This window comes from Vanellus vanellus, assembly GCF_965231255.1.
Source record: "Vanellus vanellus genome assembly, chromosome: 30".
Classification (NCBI taxonomy): Eukaryota; Metazoa; Chordata; class Aves; order Charadriiformes; family Charadriidae; genus Vanellus; species Vanellus vanellus.
Genome location: NC_138935.1, coordinates 786,102 through 803,736, shown reverse-complemented (window position 1 = coordinate 803,736; position 17,635 = coordinate 786,102). Strand labels below are relative to the sequence as shown.

Below are 17,635 nucleotides of genomic sequence, written 5' to 3'. Positions count from 1 at the left end.
CTGAAGCATCCGGCGGTCGCTTCCACCAGGGAGCCACGCCGGAGGAAAAGGTTTGAGATCAGGAGCAGACTCAGCACTTTGTCTTCAGGTTAATCCTCAAATCTCCCTTTCTGCCCGTCACTGGGGGGAAAACTTCTCCCGTACAAACTATTTACACCGAGTCGAAGGTTTGTAAGACGGGATTTGGTGTCAGACCGGTGATTCGAGGCTAAGCGCATCCTTATCCGTCAACCCATCCGGCAGGAAAGCTCCCGGTCGCCTCTCTCCGTAGCGGGAATAACCTCTGCGGTGTCAGGGAAACTTATTTCCTTATTTCTCCCTCGTTTCAGAGAGGAGAATCCGTACTCCGGGTGACGATTAAGCTTCAACCAAGTGTTTACTGCTAGCGCAGGAGAGGAAGTCGGCTCCATCTGCGGCACTGAAGAGAGGAAAGCGGAGCCAAACTCTAAATAACGAACCAGATCATGGAGACGGAGGATTTGCAGACAGGTTCTAAGCCTCCAACCTCTCCCAAGCTTTACCGGGGCACCAGAAATTAAGGCAGAGTCACAGGATAATCTCAGGATCGTCCTTTTATCTCCACCCACCAAAACATTCACCTTGAAAATGAAAGCGTTTTACAAACAAGACAATGTTGACACCACTTAGTTTCGCTCCGCATTAAAAGGGAAGAATAAAACATCAGGGAAACTATTACAGTCACATGGAAGTTATGCAGAACCTTAACGGCTTACACGGCAGAAATTAAAATCCCAGAACCCGATTTCTGATGTTTCCAGACAGACAGACTAAAAGGGACAAACCACATCTTTGTTAAATATAGAAAAGTTTCAATTCGAGGGGAAGAGAAGAAGTTTCGTTTGCCAGATTGTGAAGTAGCACTGGTTTGCACGCATGCTCAAAGGAAATTCTCCTAGTACAAAGCCATCTAAAAAACAGAGACCGCACAAAACCTAGCTACTAAAATGAAGATTTGGTAAAAAAAAAAAAAAAAATAATAATACCTATATTTAAAAAAAAAAAAAAAAATCATCACTTTACAGGTCAAGGCTTCCACTGCCTAAGTGAGTTTAGTAGAATGAGAACTCAAAAACATGTGCTATGAAATTCACAGATACAGTTATGTTTGTTTTTTTCAAAAAAAAAAAAAAACAACCAAATACATCAGGTCTTTTACGCATCCGTTTCCCCATCCAGAGTTTACTCCACATCCTCATCCTCCTGTGCTTCAGCAGCTTCCTCGCTTTCTTCCTCTTCCTCGTCTTCTACCTCCACGCCTTCTACTGGCTGTTGCTCTTCTTCCTCGGGGAGAGATTCCTCTGCAGGGGGGGAATTCTGCTCCTCCGCATTTTCTGCATCCGGCTCCACCTCCGTTTGTGCTTGCGGCTGCGCCTCTGTTTCCGTCTCTGTCCCTCTTTCTTCTCGCTCTCCCTTGTTTTCAGCTCTTTCTGGGTTCTCTTCAGGCTCCTTGTTTTCCTCATCTATGTTTTCCTCCTCTGGATTTTCTTCTTCTGGATTTTCTTCTTCCAGGTTTTCCTCCTCCGGATTTTCTTCTTCCGCATTTTCCTCCTCCGGATTTTCTTCTTCCGCATTTTCCTCCTCATCCTTGTTTTCATCCGCTCCTTCTGCTGTTCCTTCCTCTACGTTTCCACTGGCTCCTCCTTCTCCTTCCTCATGCTCCTCTTTTTCTTCTGGGTCATCCGTGAAAGGATTCTCACCCTGAAAAGAGAAAAGACAAACATTCGTCTGCTGCGAGTTTATCTCGAGCTGCTTCGAGGAATTCACACCGGCAACGCGCCAGCAAACCCTCCCAAGAAGCTGAGCGTAACGGTTGCTTCAAAAGCAGATGCTGCCTCGAGAATTCAATTCGACGCTAATATTAGCGGCGACGGCGCAACAGTCACGTCCCTGGCCAAAATTGAAGCTGGAGACCTCGCTCATCCTGTTCGCTCAGGGTTCGGTGTAACATGTGGGGCAGGAGATGACAGGAGAAGTCATTGGCATCAATAAGCAAGTTTACGGATGACACCGAGCTGCGTGGAGCGGTGACATGCTGGAAGAAAGGGATGTCATCCAGAGGGACCTGGACAGGCTTGAGGTGGGGCCACGTGAATCTCATGAAGTTCAAGGGCAAGTGCAGGGTCTTGCACGTGGGTCGGGGCAACCCCGAGCCCAAATCCAGGCTGGAGGATGAAGGGATGGAGAGCAGCCCTGAGGAGAAGGACTCGAGGGGGTCGGTGGGGGAGAAGCCGTGAGCCGGCACTGTGTGCTGGCAGCCCAGCGAGCCCCCGGCCACCCGGGCTGCATCCCCGGCAGCGTGGCCAGCAGGGCGAGGGGGGGACTGTGCCCCTCTGCTGCGCTCTGCTCTGGGGAGACCCCCCCGCAGTGCTGCCTCCAGCTCGGGGGGTCCCCACAGCAGAAGGACACGGAGCTGGTGGAGCGGGGCCGGAGGGGGCCCCGGAGATGCTGGGAGGGCTGGAGCCCCTCTGCTGGGAGGACAGGCGGGGAGAGGTGGGGGGGGTCAGCCCGGAGAAGAGAAGGCTGCGGGGAGACCTCCGAGCCCCTTCCAGTGCCTAAAGGGGCTCCGGGAGAGCTGGGGGGGGACTCTGGGTCAGGGGGGGGAGCCGTGGGACGAGGGGGGGCGGTTTGGCACCGGCAGAGGGCAGATTTAGGGGAGACAGCGGGGGGAAATTCTTCCCCGTGAGGGCGGTGAGCCCCTGGCGCAGGGTGCCCCGAGGAGCTGTGGCTGCCCCATCCCTGGAGGGGTTCAAGGCCGGGTTGGACGGGGCTTGGGGCAACCTGGGCTGGGCGGGAGGTGGCCCTGCCCGGGGCAGGGGGTGGCACTGGGGGGGGCTTTAAGGTCCCTTCCACCTCTAACCATTCTGTGATTCTATAATAATCAGCAACCAGGAATCCGATATATTCTCAAAACTCCCAAATTGCCTCAAATTTCAGCCGATAAGCACCCTTACTAGTCAATGGCAGCTACCGCGGAATTCCTACAGCATGGAAGCGTTGCTGCCAACTCGACGCTGCACCAAACAGCTCCGTAAATCCCTACCTTCAGGTACCGCTCCAGTTTCTTACTGATCAGTTTGTTGTTGAGAATGCTCCTCGCAACGACTAGCGACGATTTCTTGGACTGCTCCATCATGGCCTGTATGGGAGGACAAAAAAAAAAAATGGCACTTAGATTTCGTTCTGAATTAACTTACAAGGCCAGGAATTAGGCATATCTCATCAGCGGAAGACGGGCTACAGCGGCACAGAGTGAATTTAGGTATTTGGGTAGGCGACAACACAGCAATATTTAAGAAATGGGGAGATTTTCTGCATATTCCCCCAAATTCTAGGGGAGTATGAGGCAGCCAAGGAAAAACCGCGTGGGTTGTTTCACCCACTTTCATCAGCGGGATCGTTTCATCTTTCAATTTCTGGGGATCGAAGCTGAAATTCGGCACGTTTCGATTCTGCTGAGGCGTGGGGAGCCGAAGACAGCTGAACAGCCGAGCGCCGCAGATGGGAACGCGTCAAGATTTACCGTCGCGTGCCGATACAGCTATTTTATACCTCGAAAGGAGCTGTCGTCTGACAGCCGTCGCCTCGGATCGCTGCTTGGGGACGTAGGAAAGCTGTGACAACATCACCCTACGCGTAGGCGGAAGCGGGCAAGGCACAAAGCTCTCGATTTTGCAAGAAACGGGGCACGAGACACCAAGATCTCGCTTTCACCTTGGCACGAGGCTTCGCTGAAGGTGCTTTAATCCCGCTCTCCGGGGAGCAAAGGGAAAGATTTTGGGGGGCCGCAAGAATATCAAGAAATTAACTGCAGACCGTGGAGAGAGGGACTCAAGAGGATGAAGAAAAGTTCTCAAACCCATCCAAATTCGCGCGGCTGAAGGCTGCGAGACCCCCCCCTGCGGCGCCAGGCTGCCCGCTCGTCCTCTCACCCGGCGGTTGTGGTTGTGGTCGAGTGACTTCAGGTGTTTCTGGATGATGCCGTACTGCATTGGGATGAAGAGGTCGCAGGCGGCACAGTGAGCCGCCTCCACCTTTTTAATAAAATGCTCCATGCCAACATCTGGAAAGGAAGAGAAGAAGAGTATTAACCGGAAAATAATCCGGGGATCTGTGCTGTGTTAAGGATTTTACTCCGGCCTGTGCCACAACCTCCTCCTCCGCCCTTCCCCAACCTCCTGTCTCCTCCTCCTCCTCTGCCCTTCCCCAACCTCCTCCTCCTCCTCCTCCTCTGCCCTTCCCCAACCTCCTCCTCCTCCTCCTCCTCTGCCCTTCCCCAACCTCCTCCTCCTCCTCCTCCTCTGCCCTTCCCCAACCTCCTCCTCCTCCTCCTCCTCTGCCCTTCCCCAACCTCCTCCTCCTCCTCCTCTGCCCTTCCCCAACCTCCTCCTCCTCCTCCTCTGCCCTTCCCCAACCTCCTCCTCCTCCTCCTCTGCCCTTCCCCAACCTCCTCCTCCTCCTCCTCTGCCCTTCCCCAACCTCCTCCTCCTCCTCCTCTGCCCTTCCCCAACCTCCTCCTCCTCCTCCTCTGCCCTTCCCCAACCTCCTCCTCCTCCTCCTCTGCCCTTCCCCAACCTCCTCCTCCTCCTCCTCTGCCCTTCCCCAACCTCCTCCTCCTCCTCCTCTGCCCTTCCCCAACCTCCTCCTCCTCTGCCCTTCCCCAACCTCCTCCTCCTCCTCCTCTGCCCTTCCCCAACCTCCTCCTCCTCCTCCTCTGCCCTTCCCCAACCTCCTCCTCCTCCTCCTCTGCCCTTCCCCAACCTCCTCCTCCTCTGCCCTTCCCCAACCTCCTCCTCCTCCTCCTCTGCCCTTCCCCAACCTCCTCCTCCTCCTCAACCCTTCCCCAACCTCCTCCTCCTCCTCAACGCTTCCCCAACCTCCTCCTCCTCCTCAACGCTTCCCTAACCTCCTCCTCCTCCTCAACGCTTCCCCAACCTCCTCCTCCTCCTCAACGCTTCCCCAACCTCCTCCTCAACGCTTCCCCAACCTCCTCCTCCTCCTCAACGCTTCCCCAACCTCCTCCTCCGCCACCCTTCCCCAACCTCCTCCTCCTCAGCCCTTCCCCAACCTCCTCCTCCTCAGCCCTTCCCCAACCTCCTCCTCCTCCTCAGCCCTTCCCCAACCTCCTCCTCCTCCTCAGCCCTTCCCCAACCTCCTCCTCCTCCTCCTCAGCCCTTCCCCAACCTCCTCCTCCTCCTCCTCAGCCCTTCCCCAACTTCCTCCTCCTCCTCCTCAGCCCTTCCCCAACCTCCTCCTCAGCCCTTCCCCAACCTCCTCCTCAGCCCTTCCCCAACCTCCTCCTCAGCCCTTCCCCAACCTCCTCCTCCTCCTCAGCCCTTCCCCAGCGTCCTCCTCCTCAGCCCTTCCCCAGCGTCCTCCTCCTCCTCCTCAGCCCTTCCCCAGCGTCCTCCTCCTCCTCAGCCCTTCCCCAGCGTCCTCTTCCTCCTCCTCAGCCCTTCCCCAGCGTCCTCTTCCTCCTCCTCAGCCCTTCCCCAGCGTCCTCCTCCTCCTCAGCCCTTCCCCAGCGTCCTCTTCCTCCTCCCCACGCTGCAGCTGCGTCAGCACTGCGGGTTTGCAAAAAACCCCTCTTCACCCCCCTAATGGTTTATGTTGTGTTCACAAAACCGTGTAATAACCTGAAGCCGCTGACGGTGCACTCGAATCTACTGTGGGTTTTACTCTTCAGCATCACCGGCAGGTTCTCCCCTCCCCTTTTTACTGTTTTTTTTTTGGTTTTTTTTTTGTTTGTTTTTGTTTTTGTTTTTTTTACTATTTTACTATTTCTAGAGTTGACTAGGCGGCGGTTACACGCAACAAAGGAACTCTTGCGCGCACACGGGTCGTAAGTCTCACCTTGTGTAAGATCTTGGTCCCTATAAATCTGCTGAATAACCGCGTTAATGTCTTCAATTGCTTTACGACGCTCTTCAGTTTTCCTTGTTTTATTTGCAACGTATTCCTGTGCATCAGAATATTTGGAATTAATCTTTTTCCCACACACACACACACTTTTAGCTACATCTCTCTAGCGTGCTCCTCCAAAAAGTCCTACAAATCCCCCCCCGTGTCGTCCTGCAGGTAGCGTTGCCTTTCTGCACTCAAATCACCCGCTCCGGCCACCCAAAATCTGTGGTGGACAAGTATTTTATTTCCTTCCAGCGCAACCAGTAAGACCAGAGGTTAAACGACCTCCTCAAAAGAAGAGGGCAGTCGAAGCAGAGCCGGAGTAGCGCCTCTGATGCTTTAGCCCAACTTTACTCCACCTTCTGTAGCAGTTTCCACCACAGTTACTTAGAGAGGCAGTTTAGGAGCTTTATAATAGCTCAAAAAATAATTATTAATAGTAAATAATAGTAATAATAATAATAATAATGCAACTCTCTTAAGCCTAGGGGACAGAAACGTAGCTGGAAGCTCACCTGGAGAAAATCGGCTGTTTGTTGAGGCAACTTGGTTCCAACAAATTTGAAGTGTTCCTTATGGAATTTACTCTCGAGGTGACTGTTCATCTCGTCATCGTAGAAGGTCCGATATTTGCATAACGAACAAACGAACTGGATCCTGTTGAGAGAGTGGGGAGGTGAAGGGAAGGGATATTTGATCCAATCCGGTCCAGCTCTACACGGCAGCGCCTTCTCACCGGATTTGCTCCCTCACTCTATTTAAGGGGCAGCAGATAAACTCATGGAATTACGCGTTTACGGGGCGATTCCCAGAGGTTTTCCCCGTTTCTATTTCTTTTTTAAGCGCGGACGGCAAGAAGACTGGCAGGAGAGCAAAGCAGCTTCTACAAGGAACAGACAAAGCACTGGGACAAACTAGGAACAAAAAGACGGACCCCGGCTGCGAGTACTACAGTCCCAGAGAAGGAAGCGACATCGCTAAAAGAATTAAAATAAGATAAAATAAGAGACATTACCTTTCGACCATGCGATCCCGATGCCTCTTCTTTTGCCTGTCTTGAGTTTTCTTGCCCGCCTGCAATTTGCGTTTGATTTGACTGATCTCTTCTTGAATTGTTAAAGCACCTAAGTGTTTAAAGCAGGTTGGATTTCAGGGCACTACTGGAGGACACCACCTGATTAAAGAGAATTTCCCTACACAAGTTTAGTCGTCAGCCCGACCAACCCGCACGACATCGAGACACCGTCGAGTCAAGACGCTGCTCCCGCCGGCAAACTACGGATAAACCTCTGGTTTATACGACAGCGCCGTCCACCCCAAATTAGCTTTTTCAAATAAAAAACAAACAAACAAACAAAAAAAAAAAATAAACCAAGCAAACAAAAAAAAAAAACAACCCCAAACCTGTGCTGGGACAGGTTTGGTGGGTGGGGGACAGAGGGGAGAATCACGGCAGAAAGACTCTAACGCCGTTTCCCAGCTTTTTATTTTAATTACTATTTGCTACTACTGGTTTAAAGTATTAATTAGTTGCAGGGTTTTTTTTTTTGTTTTTTTTTTTTTTTTTTTTTTTTTTTTTAAGTACCGCCCGCTCGGATTTGTTCAGCCTCAAAGCGACCGCTAGCGACGCGACAAAGCTTGGGTAAGGGGGATGAATTTCCACCGCTTATTTTTGGGATAGAAAAGCTGCTTCTCTGTGCGGGAACGGCCCGGGATCAAATTTCCCACTGCCCACCGGTGGGACGACACCTTGCCAAGAGGTTTCTTTCCAGCCCTCCTCCTTCTCTAAACACCCTTCGGGGATTGCGACGCTTCTCCGACCGGTCTCATCTCTCCAAACCGGGAAACTCCATCCCGTTTCACAGCCCGAACAACTTACCCAAAAAAAAAAAAATAAAAAATCAAGTCTACGGCACAGCGGGGAAATTAAATCTGCTTCCCTAAGCCCCAGGTTAGCGGCTTCACCAACCTACCTTGACCAAGGGATCCAGCTCCTCCCTAGCAGGGCTTTTACAGCATTTCCTTATCCCTGAGCAGACACAAAGGATGGGATTCATCTGACTAAATGCAGACAGTACAGCTGAGCTAGTCCCCTGTCCCCCCGTCAGCGGAGATCTGACGGGGTCTCATCCTGAAGAACAAGTGAATCGGTGCCCTGGGAAGGGCTCCCCCCCGCCCCCAATCCCATTTCTCTCCACCGGCTACGGCGATGCGATCCCACCGGAGCCGCCACCGCTCTCGCTTGTAGGACCCCACCTTTGATATCTACCACAGCACCACACCGGCGTCCCCGGGGGACTCGGGGACACGCGCCGAAAGCCAAATTGCCCTTCATGGAGAAGGTGCAGAGGTTTAGCTCAGGTCACCAAGACGCAACGGACCAGAAGGGACAGCAAAGCCACAAGACAAACGGACTCTAAGAACCAAAGGAGCCTGAAAACCCATCGGATTTAACTGGAAATCTCTCTTCTGGCCACGTCGGAGCCCTCGACTGGAAGGGGGTTATGCTCCGCGCGGAGCTTCGGAGCGCAAATGAGCCATCGCGAACACCAACTCACCTTTCTCCGAATCTTTTCCTTCTTCATCTTCCCCCTCCTAAAAAACGCAACGTCGGAAAGTTAAAACCACCTAGGGAAAACGAACGTCCGGAGGCTGCTTTGACACCTTCCCCAGACTCTCCAGCCCTCCCCAGGCACTCAAAGCACCGCACGGAGGAGCGACATCTTCACCGGATCCAGCCACGATCCCTTAGCGCCAAATATTCCGGTGCGGTGCCCATTCGCTCGGCAGGAGATGCTTCTACAACGCCTGCAGGTCTTATATCCGAGAGATCGCCCTCCACCGCGCTGAAGGGCGCCAACGGAGGGGTTCCTTCGGTCCCCATCTACAGCGAAGCAACGTAATCCCACGCTCCGGAATTCTCCACATCGCAGGAAATGAATTTGGGGGGTTTTCTTTACTTTAAGCTCTTCGCGCAGAGCTGTTTTACTGCGTTTCGACACCGGGAAGTGTCTCGCAGTGACACTGCAGCCGGTGGGTGGAGCTGGGAAGCGCCTGTAACGTCCACACTTCCCTCCATGGAGCATTTTACTTCCATCCTCTCCCCTCTACTCGGCCAAGCCTCTGCCCCGAGACTCGGTTTGGGAATAACGCGGGAGTCCAGGGATCTGCCCTCACCACCTCCAACCACAACTACAGCTTTTAATCACGATAAAGGAGTTTTCAAGAGTTACTTACGCCTCTGGAGCCCTCTTTCTCCTCTTTTTCTCCCGATTCTCCTTCTGTTCCCTCCTCTGAAAGAAACACCACAGTCAGCATCAAGAGAGTAACTCAGATCGACACCAGCAGATTTGCCACCGCGTTAAACGCGCGGCAAAGCACAATGACCAATGGAAATAAAGAGAACGGCGGCTTTATACCGCTCCCGAGAGCGCCGCGAAGCCGCTCGGCTCTTACCGTTGTCAGAGTCGGAGTTATCGGAGCCGTCCGTCTTCGCTGCCTTGCTGTCGGGTTCGTCGGAGCTGTTTGTTTGCTTCCGCTTCTTGGCAGTGAGATCTTTTTTGATTTTCTTTTTCTGGGGCTGCGAGAGAAGAGAAAGGTTAACCCCGGCGATACGAGCAAGCGCCCTCCGCAGCCAGCAATGTCTTATTTCACTCATTTTGAAGGACTTAAGCTTCCTGCCTTAAGTTTCTGACAGGCGGAGTTGACAGAAAGGACGTAATCCACCCCGTAATGTAGGGGATTATGCCCTGAAGGACCGCAATATTCTCCTACCTTCAGAAAACAAAGTTTGTAAGGGTTAAAACGTCCCATATATCAATACCGCTGCACAACTGAGCGCAGCCTCCTCCATCTGCTTAGGAGAAAACACGCTACAAAGCGCAATAACAGCCGCAATTCTATATTTTCGCTTCCCAGAGTGTATTTTGGAGCCCTTCGGGGCAGCAGGCGCAGATGTGTTGGGGAATAAGTCTCTAGGTGGGAGGATATCGCACAAGTACTTACTTTAAAATCCGAGTCCCACATTTTCCAGTTTCTCCTCATTCGTTGTTTCATCATTCCTCCTCCGTAACGCATATTTCCCGAAAAGCCTCGCATTCCCTGGAACATGCCAAGTTCCGGGATAATGTTGTGGGAGAAGAGGGAAGGGAGCCTGGAGGAGCCGTGGGGACCGAGACCTCGAGATCCCATCGATTGCGGATGTTCATTCCACTGTCCGCCCATGCGCCCGGGATAGGAAGACGCCATGGGTCTGTTATTGCGTCCGTCTCTACCCCAATTCTGACCCCGTTGACCAAAATTATCCCGTGCTCTGTTCTGGTATTGATCCCGGCGGTTCCCGTAAAAGTTGTCGTAGTGACCTTCGTAGGCGTTATCGTTGTCGTGTTCGGATTCGTTGTAATCGTAACCGGATCGGTACATGTCGCGGTCGTTCATCGAAGACCTCGAGTCGTAGGATTCATACGAGTCATACCTGCAAGAGAGGCGGCAGCGAGACACCACTGAGAAACGGCAGCAGAGGTTAAGCCAACAAAACCCTTCAGAAACAGCTTTTTGCGTTAATTCGTCAATCGGCAGACGCGTCATGCAACACGGGACATATTTCGTTGCGTGGTGGGACAGGACATGGACCAGCAAGAGGTGATGACAGAGCTTCAAGGTTTCAGTTCCAGCAGGGGAGGAAAGAGAGACCTTTAGACAGAGGAAAACCCTGATGCCAGGGAGCCCCTCAAACCGTCCGTTTCTTCCAGAATTACAAAAATATTTTAAAAGAATAAAAATAAATAACTAAGTTGAGCAAATGTTCCTTCAGCAGCTGAGGTCGGGGGTTATCGCTTCATCCCCGCTCCCAACTCCTGCTTCAAAACGAGCTTTAGGAGCGGCCGAAGCAAACCCAGAGCCGCTCGTCCTCACAGCGAGTTCCACCTTATCCGAAAACACGTCCAGGAACGGCGTGATTTACTCCTCAGCTGCTCAAGGAACACCTTGGCACAGCCAAAGACCGACTCCAGACCCATCCTTCCTCACTCCCCATACAAAATCCATCCATTACGGGACTCTTTTCCCCATCTGGAAAGCCAAAAGAGCCCCGATTGATTTAAAATTCATTTCTTCCCTCCTGGAAATGAGGCGGTGGAGCATTTCTAACTTTATATTCTTCAACGCTAAAACGTTTTGTGCTGGAATTTAAGGCTTCGCGTGCTCGCCAGCGGCGCTTTGAGTGACGAGGCAGGCGAGGAGGAAACCCGGTGCTCAAGGAAAGATCGTGACGCTGAACTAACGAGACTCATCAAAGCGCGATCCCTCACCCGCTGCGCTTTACAGCGCGGCCTTGAGAGCCCGGAGGTGGGAATTATCGGGGGGAGGGAAAAAGAGACTTTAGCGTGGCTCCAAGGTGAGAAGAAAGTCACCCTGATGATCCAAGGAGAGACATTGGGGCTACAAAATCAGGTCAGGCACTGATGGAGGAGCTGCTCGTGTCCGGTTACGCGTAAGCCGGAGCAGCTGGAGGGCGAGCAGCTCCTTTCCTGCTCCGGAGCCGACGTTCTCCAAGTGATTTATCTTCCTCTCACCGCGTTTCTTGTTATTTCTTGCACAGAAATCGGAATTTTATGGCTTTTTAATAAAGCCTAGCCCATTCCCAACTGGTGCGGCGGCACCGAACCGGTGGAAACACTCCGGCAGCAGGAGCGTGTCTGCGAGCAGCCGACCGCCGGCGCACCAGATCAAAGAGGAGAAACCCAAAACGATGTTGGAAGGGACAAGAATCCAGGGAATGATTCGGCAACCCCCTTGCAGCGCGGTTGAAGCAAGCAAGCCACCAAAACAAATCGATTGGATATAGCCATATGGATGTATCACTTCGTGGGAGAGGCAGACGTATCATTTCGTAGGAGCTTCACTCTTCTGGAAGCGTAGGAGCGGAGTAGAAAACGGTCACATCATATTCAGTAATATTTCCTCCCGAATTTTGCGTTGTCCAACTTATTTAAGGCATTAAAAACTTGGCCCAAGCCATCGCCCTGCAGAAATACCAAGTCCTGGCTCCAAACTCACAGTGCACGTTAATAAATAAGAAATCTTAGAGGAAATCATCCCGTTTATTAGGACTTAAACGTTAATAAAGATCAGCGAGGCGTTGACTACGTCGTACAGCTGAGCATCTGCTGCGACTCTGGCTACAAAACCCTCACTGCAGCAGCAGCAGTCGAAATTACTAATTTAAACTCAGATTAAGTATGAAATAGCGCCTTGTTTGCCTTAGCACTGCTCCAGAAGTACAGAAGCAAGCTCGCGAGAACGTTCCTTGCAATTACTCTTTTACTGAAGAACCCCAAATTTCAGCCGTTGTTGGAAACGCTGCGCTGCAAGTCCCAAATTCAGATTTTTATTATTTTTTTTTTGAAAAAAATGGATGAAAACTTAGTGTAAAATCCTATTTTACAGTTAGAGCAGACAAGAGGAGGACAGCTGAGCCGGCTCTGGACGCTCCTCGCTCGAGTCACGACGCCGGAAAAGGCAAGAACGAGACCAGCATGGAACAAACCGAGCAGCGACTCTTTAACGAGCAGCAGATCGTTACCGCGTCTCCTCACCTCGTGCCCCACACTCACCTGTCTCCGCCGGATCCGTAGTGTCCTCCTTGCATCGTGTCCGCGTCCATGTGCGACACCATGTCTAAGCGCTGGTTCATTTTCGCGATGACGGCGTCGGCGTTGCCACCGCCCGAACCATCGGGATTCATGTCAACGTCCGAATTGGCCATTTCCCAGGAGTTCGACGTGGCCATGCCGTATCCATAATTCCCCGAGTTATCCTGGCCGTATCCATAGCCGTAACCGTATCCCTCGTAACCTGGAATAAAAACAAATAAAAGAGCTGGGTTTATTTCCAGTTAACCGCCTCCGCTACTATTTTAAGTCGAATTAAGATGCCCCGAGCAATCGCCACAGGGAGTTAAAATAATTAAAAAAAGAAAAAACAACATCAAAAAACCAACTCAAATTTCTATTTACGTCACCTATAAACTTTGAACCGTTGAGCTCACAAAGGTTTAAGGGAACAATTTGCTCCTGTAAGTCCCATAAAACAGCCACAGCCTAAAGCTTCCTCCGTCCAACCTCCTCCGGAGAGGAATAAACGAGGCCAAGGCAGAGCCTCCATAAAAAAAATCTGCTTTGGGTTAACGCAGAGATATCAAAGAACCATTTTTAAGCTGTTTTTCAGTTTGATACGAAGCTGTCGGTAGCCGGAGGAACGCAGTTAGGACGTACCTTCGCCGGGACACATATAAGCTGCTTTATAACCCCTTAAGTCCAAAGGGATGAGACTGGAGCGCGTACCTGTCCTCTTCAAAGACACTGAAAGCAAAAACCCTTCCAGCTTCGCGTTTCCCACGCGTTTTATAGCGGAAAGCGACAGAGAAGCTTCTCCTCTTGCTGAGGAAACCAAAATTGTTACAAACAGGAAAAACCCCGCCGTATGAATAACACGCAAAGCCAGTTAAAAGCCTGCTGAGGCTCAAAAACATAGGTTTTTCTCCCCCTCCGGCCCTTTTCTTTGGCTCCCGGAGCACGTGGAGAGGGAGTTTGTATTTCCGCTGTCTCCCCAAGTCTCGATTTACATCATCGCCCGCACCGACCCCATGCAGTTTCCCAATCAGAACAGGGTTGGGTTTCGTTTGGTTTTTTTTTTGGCAAAAACAAGCCCCAAACCCAAATATTCTGCTTCGAACGGTTTTCCTGCACAACCATTTACAGCAACAAACTTTTCCACTGGCTTCAAGGGGAATTTTTAAAAGCAAAGAAGAAAATCGCCAGTAAAGAGGCGACAGGGGGGTCTGCGCCGCGGCGGGGGCGGCGGTTGAGCGTCACCGACCTCGGCGCGTCTCCCTCAGGCTCAGGAAACGCAGCTGAAGTGGAAGGTAATAAACCAATCTGCCAGAAAATTACTCCAGTTTTTAACTGTACTTGCCTCTGTTCGTCCCAGAGTTCCAGTCTCCATAACCTAGAAAAAGAGCAAAAAAAAAAAAAAAAAAGCAATTAGAGACGAGTTTATCGTTAGCCTGGTGCTCGCGGCCAAAGAGATTCTCATTACCCAGCGTCAAAACGGAGCGACGGCCCCAATAACCCACAAGTCTTGCACCAAATAGCGGAGAAATCGGAACCTGAATTTCGCCCCAGCCGTCACACGGCCCCGCCAGAGCCAAATCCTCTGCTTGTCTTACACCCAAAAAATATAATCAGGTTTTAATTTCGAGCTGAGCTCCCGCTAACGATTTCTCCAACCGCGTATGTCGGGAGCGGAGGCGAAATGTTCGGGAAAGCGAGGAGGGCTTTCGCACGGAATAGACCCCGCGCCGATTAACGCTTAAAAAGAAGGGATCGGGACACATCGGGGAAGTTTTAATCCCATCGTCCGCCGACCTACAGCCTCCCGAGACTGACATTCAGACGCCCTTTTGGGGCGAAACGTGTCTCGACGGCATCGCTGCACTTTGCCCTTGCAGGAAACCAACTGGAAGATGGAGATATTGGGATGGGAAGACGGTGGCTGAAGAAACCCCAACCGGGGACACCGACGTCCCGTCGGGAAACCGTCACCCCAACATTCATTTTCAAAGCAATTACAGCCTCGTTAAGCGGGGTAACAGGCGCGCGGCTCCCCTTCGTTATCAACCGAGGCGCGCGCGCGCTATGGGGAAAGCGATGTTACCTCGTTCTCGCCGCGATTCCCCCTTTAATTAGAAACTCCTCTTCCCAGAAGAAAGCTTATTTATTAATTTTATTTTTTCCTTCTTCCCTCCCCACCCACCCCGTTCTCGGTTACGGCCACTTCCAGCCAAAAAACCGCCAATATCGCGGCAAATCGCTTCCTACACCCACCCGACTCCACAGGTGAGGCGAGGTGCCGCCGCAGGAGGCGGCGAAGGAATATAATAAAACCCCCTCGAGATTTAAAAGGAAGAAAAGGCAAAAAAACGCCCCCAAATTAGGCGAGGAGGGGAGCGACGGCCGTAACCTGAGCGGGGATGAGGCGCTCCCGTCAGCTGCCGCCGCCAGGCAGAAATCAGAGGGCACCTCGTTAAGCTCGAGGGAAGAAGAAGAGAAAAAAAAAAAAAAAATTAAAAATTTAAAAAAAAAAAAAAATCAATTTTCCTGTCAGAAATAGCACCTGACTCGCTGCCTTCTCCCCCGCCAGCCGCGGCGGGGCCGGAATCTCCTTTTAACCGCCCCCCCCTCCCCCCGGAGGGGCCGAGATCACCGCGGGGTTCTGAGGTAGAGCCGCCCCCCCCCCCCCGGGGCCCTGAGGCCCCTCTGACAGGAGGACGGAGGGCGGCGGCGCCCCTTTCCCCTCAGGGGCCCTCCCGGCCGCGGCGGCTCCGGCCTCACCCCCCCTCCCTCCGTCACTGCCGCCTCACGATCGCCCCCGGGGGAGGCGGGGGGGGGGGGGGTCCCATGTCCCGGTTCTCCCCCGCGGGGCCGCCCCCACCGCCATCTTGCGCCGCCGCCGCCGCCGCCCTCTCACCTGAGTAACTCATGATGGCGGCGCCGCCGCCCGCCGCCGCCGCCTCCTCCTGCGCGAGACGGTAACGGCGGCCCTCGAGCCCCGCCTCCCCGCCCCATTGGCCGCCCCGCTCCGCCTCCCCCGCTCTCATTGGTCGGCTCCCCCCACCCCCGCCGCTATTGGTCCAGCCTCCCCCCCTCCTCGCCTTCCACAGGGCGGCCCCCGCGGCGGTTGGCGGGCGCAGGTGTCAATCGCGGCGCGGCGGGCTCCTCGCTCAATGGAACCCGCAAGGCCGGGCGCTGATTGGTCGGCGCGGCTGTCGCCTGGCAAGGAGGCGTGGCCGCTCGCGCTCCGCTCTCTGATTGGACTGCTGCGGGGGAAGGAGGGGCGGGCTGACCCTTCCTGCGCCAATGGCGCGGCACACCTGCCGCGGGCCTCCAGCCCCGCCTCCCCGCGCCGCGCCGCTTACCGCTATTGGCTGCGACCGCGGAGGCTCCGCCCCCGACAGGGACGCGCGCACCGCCCACCCGCGACGGCGCGTACACGCGTGTCTGCCCCGCCCCCGGCGTGCGCGTGCGCGGGGCACACGGTGGGGGGGTGGGACGGGACATCGACACCCCCTCAAGGGGACCCACACACACACTCGTGTCACCCCGGGGGGGGGGTGGGGGGACCTCAGCCCGACCCCGGTGTCCCCTTTCCCACGGGGTCAAGGTCACATCCTGACCCCGCTGTCCCCATCCCCCCCGGGACACCCCCATGGTGTGGTCCCCGTGTCCACGAGAGGTGGCCTCACCCTGACCCCGGTGTCCCCAAATCCCCGGGGACACGGCCATGGCACAGCCCTCCTGTCCCCTTCCCCTGGGGACACAGCCTCAGCCCGACCCCGGTGTCCCCTTTCCCACGGGGTCAAGGTCACATCCTGACCCCGCTGTCCCCATCCCCCCGGGAGACCCCCATGGTGTGGTCCCAACGTCCTCGAGATGTGGCCTCACCCTGACTCCGGTGTCCCCAAATCCCCGGGGACACGGCCACAGTGTGGTCCCTGTGTCCACGAGATGTGGCCTCATCCTGACCCCTCTGTCCCCTTCCCCAGGGGTCAAGGTCACATCCTGACCCCGCTGTCCCCAAATCCCAGGACACAGCCTCATCCCAACCTCCGTGTCCCCTTTTTCCAGAACATGGGGCCACATCCTGACCCCGGTGTCCCCATTCCCCGGGACACGGCCATGTCATGGTCCCAATGTCCATGAGATGTGGCCTCATCCCGACCCCGGTGTCCCCAAATCCCAGGACAGGGCCACATCCTGACCCCGGTGTCCCCATTCCCCGGGACACGGCCATGTCACGGTCCCAATGTCCATGAGATGTGGCCTCATCCCGACCCTGGTGTCCCCTTTTCCATGGGGACACGGCCTCATCCCAAACCCGGTGTCCCCAAATCCCAGCACACGGAGCCACATCCCGCCCCTGCTGTCCCCTTTTCCCAGGGGCCAAGGTCACATCCTGACCCCGGTGTCCCCAAATCCCAGGACAGGGCCAAATCCTGTCCCCCGTATCCCCAAATCCCAGGAGCCAGGGTCACACCCTGCCCTCCCTCCGCCTTTAAACTGCCCTAAAACCACCCTAATTCCCCCCAAAACGGCGTCCCCGACCTCCCCCCATCCCGCCATTCCGGGTATCCAGAGACTCCGCTCTCCTCCCGACTTCATTTCCAGAAGAATTTAATCCATCGTCCCATATTCCCGGGTACAAGAAACACCAGAATATGCCCCTCCCCCCCTCCCTCCCCTCCCCCTCCCCCCCCAAAAAAAAAATTTTGGAAATAAAAAAAAAAAAAAAAAGGAAAAAAAAAATATTTATCCATTAAAATTCCTTCCGAAATTCGGAAGTTGCGGGATTTCCAAATAAAAATGAATATTCCTTATTTCTACACAAATCTAGAGTTTAAAAAAGTCGGAAGGTCTATGGAGCTAGACGAGGCAAAACCGGGAAAAAGAAAGAAATAATAAAGCAACGGTGAAAAATTTGGGGGGGTGGGGGGAGGGGGGAGGGGAAGGGAGAGGGAAAAGGGGCTGAGCCGAATCCTCCCGGCGCCGCCGAGGCCGAATCTGGGTGGGAACGTCGGGAATTGGGTTCCCATCGGCGTTTTGATTTTCTCCGGTGAAATTCAAGGGGATACGGCAGCAGCGAATCGGGGAGGGGG

General features: G+C 53.9%; 1 protein-coding gene across 1 annotated transcript; it reads right to left on the bottom strand.

Annotated features, from left to right (window-relative positions):
• Positions 1-554: 554 nt before the first annotated feature.
• On the bottom strand, positions 555-15,492 carry AKAP8L (A-kinase anchoring protein 8 like). Its single transcript, XM_082496589.1, has 13 exons — positions 15,451-15,492; positions 13,897-13,929; positions 12,537-12,777; positions 9,928-10,396; positions 9,379-9,502; positions 9,160-9,215; positions 8,481-8,517; positions 6,938-7,046; positions 6,438-6,579; positions 5,872-5,977; positions 3,951-4,081; positions 3,062-3,157; positions 555-1,719 (listed from the first exon to the last, which is right to left on the bottom strand). The coding sequence occupies exons 1-13, from the start codon at positions 15,461-15,463 to the stop codon at positions 1,201-1,203; spliced, it is 2,076 nt and encodes a 691-aa protein (XP_082352715.1). The 5' UTR covers positions 15,464-15,492; the 3' UTR covers positions 555-1,200.
• Positions 15,493-17,635: the final 2,143 nt, after the last annotated feature.

Excerpts from the sequence above, each read along its gene's own strand:
- AKAP8L (XM_082496589.1), bottom strand. Across the intron at positions 12,778-13,896 it reads GAACTCTGGGACGAACAGAG|GTTACGAGGGATACGGTTAC; the intron begins GCAAGTACAGTT and ends TTTTTATTCCAG. Across the intron at positions 5,978-6,437 it reads AAACAGCCGATTTTCTCCAG|GAATACGTTGCAAATAAAAC; the intron begins GTGAGCTTCCAG and ends TCTGATGCACAG.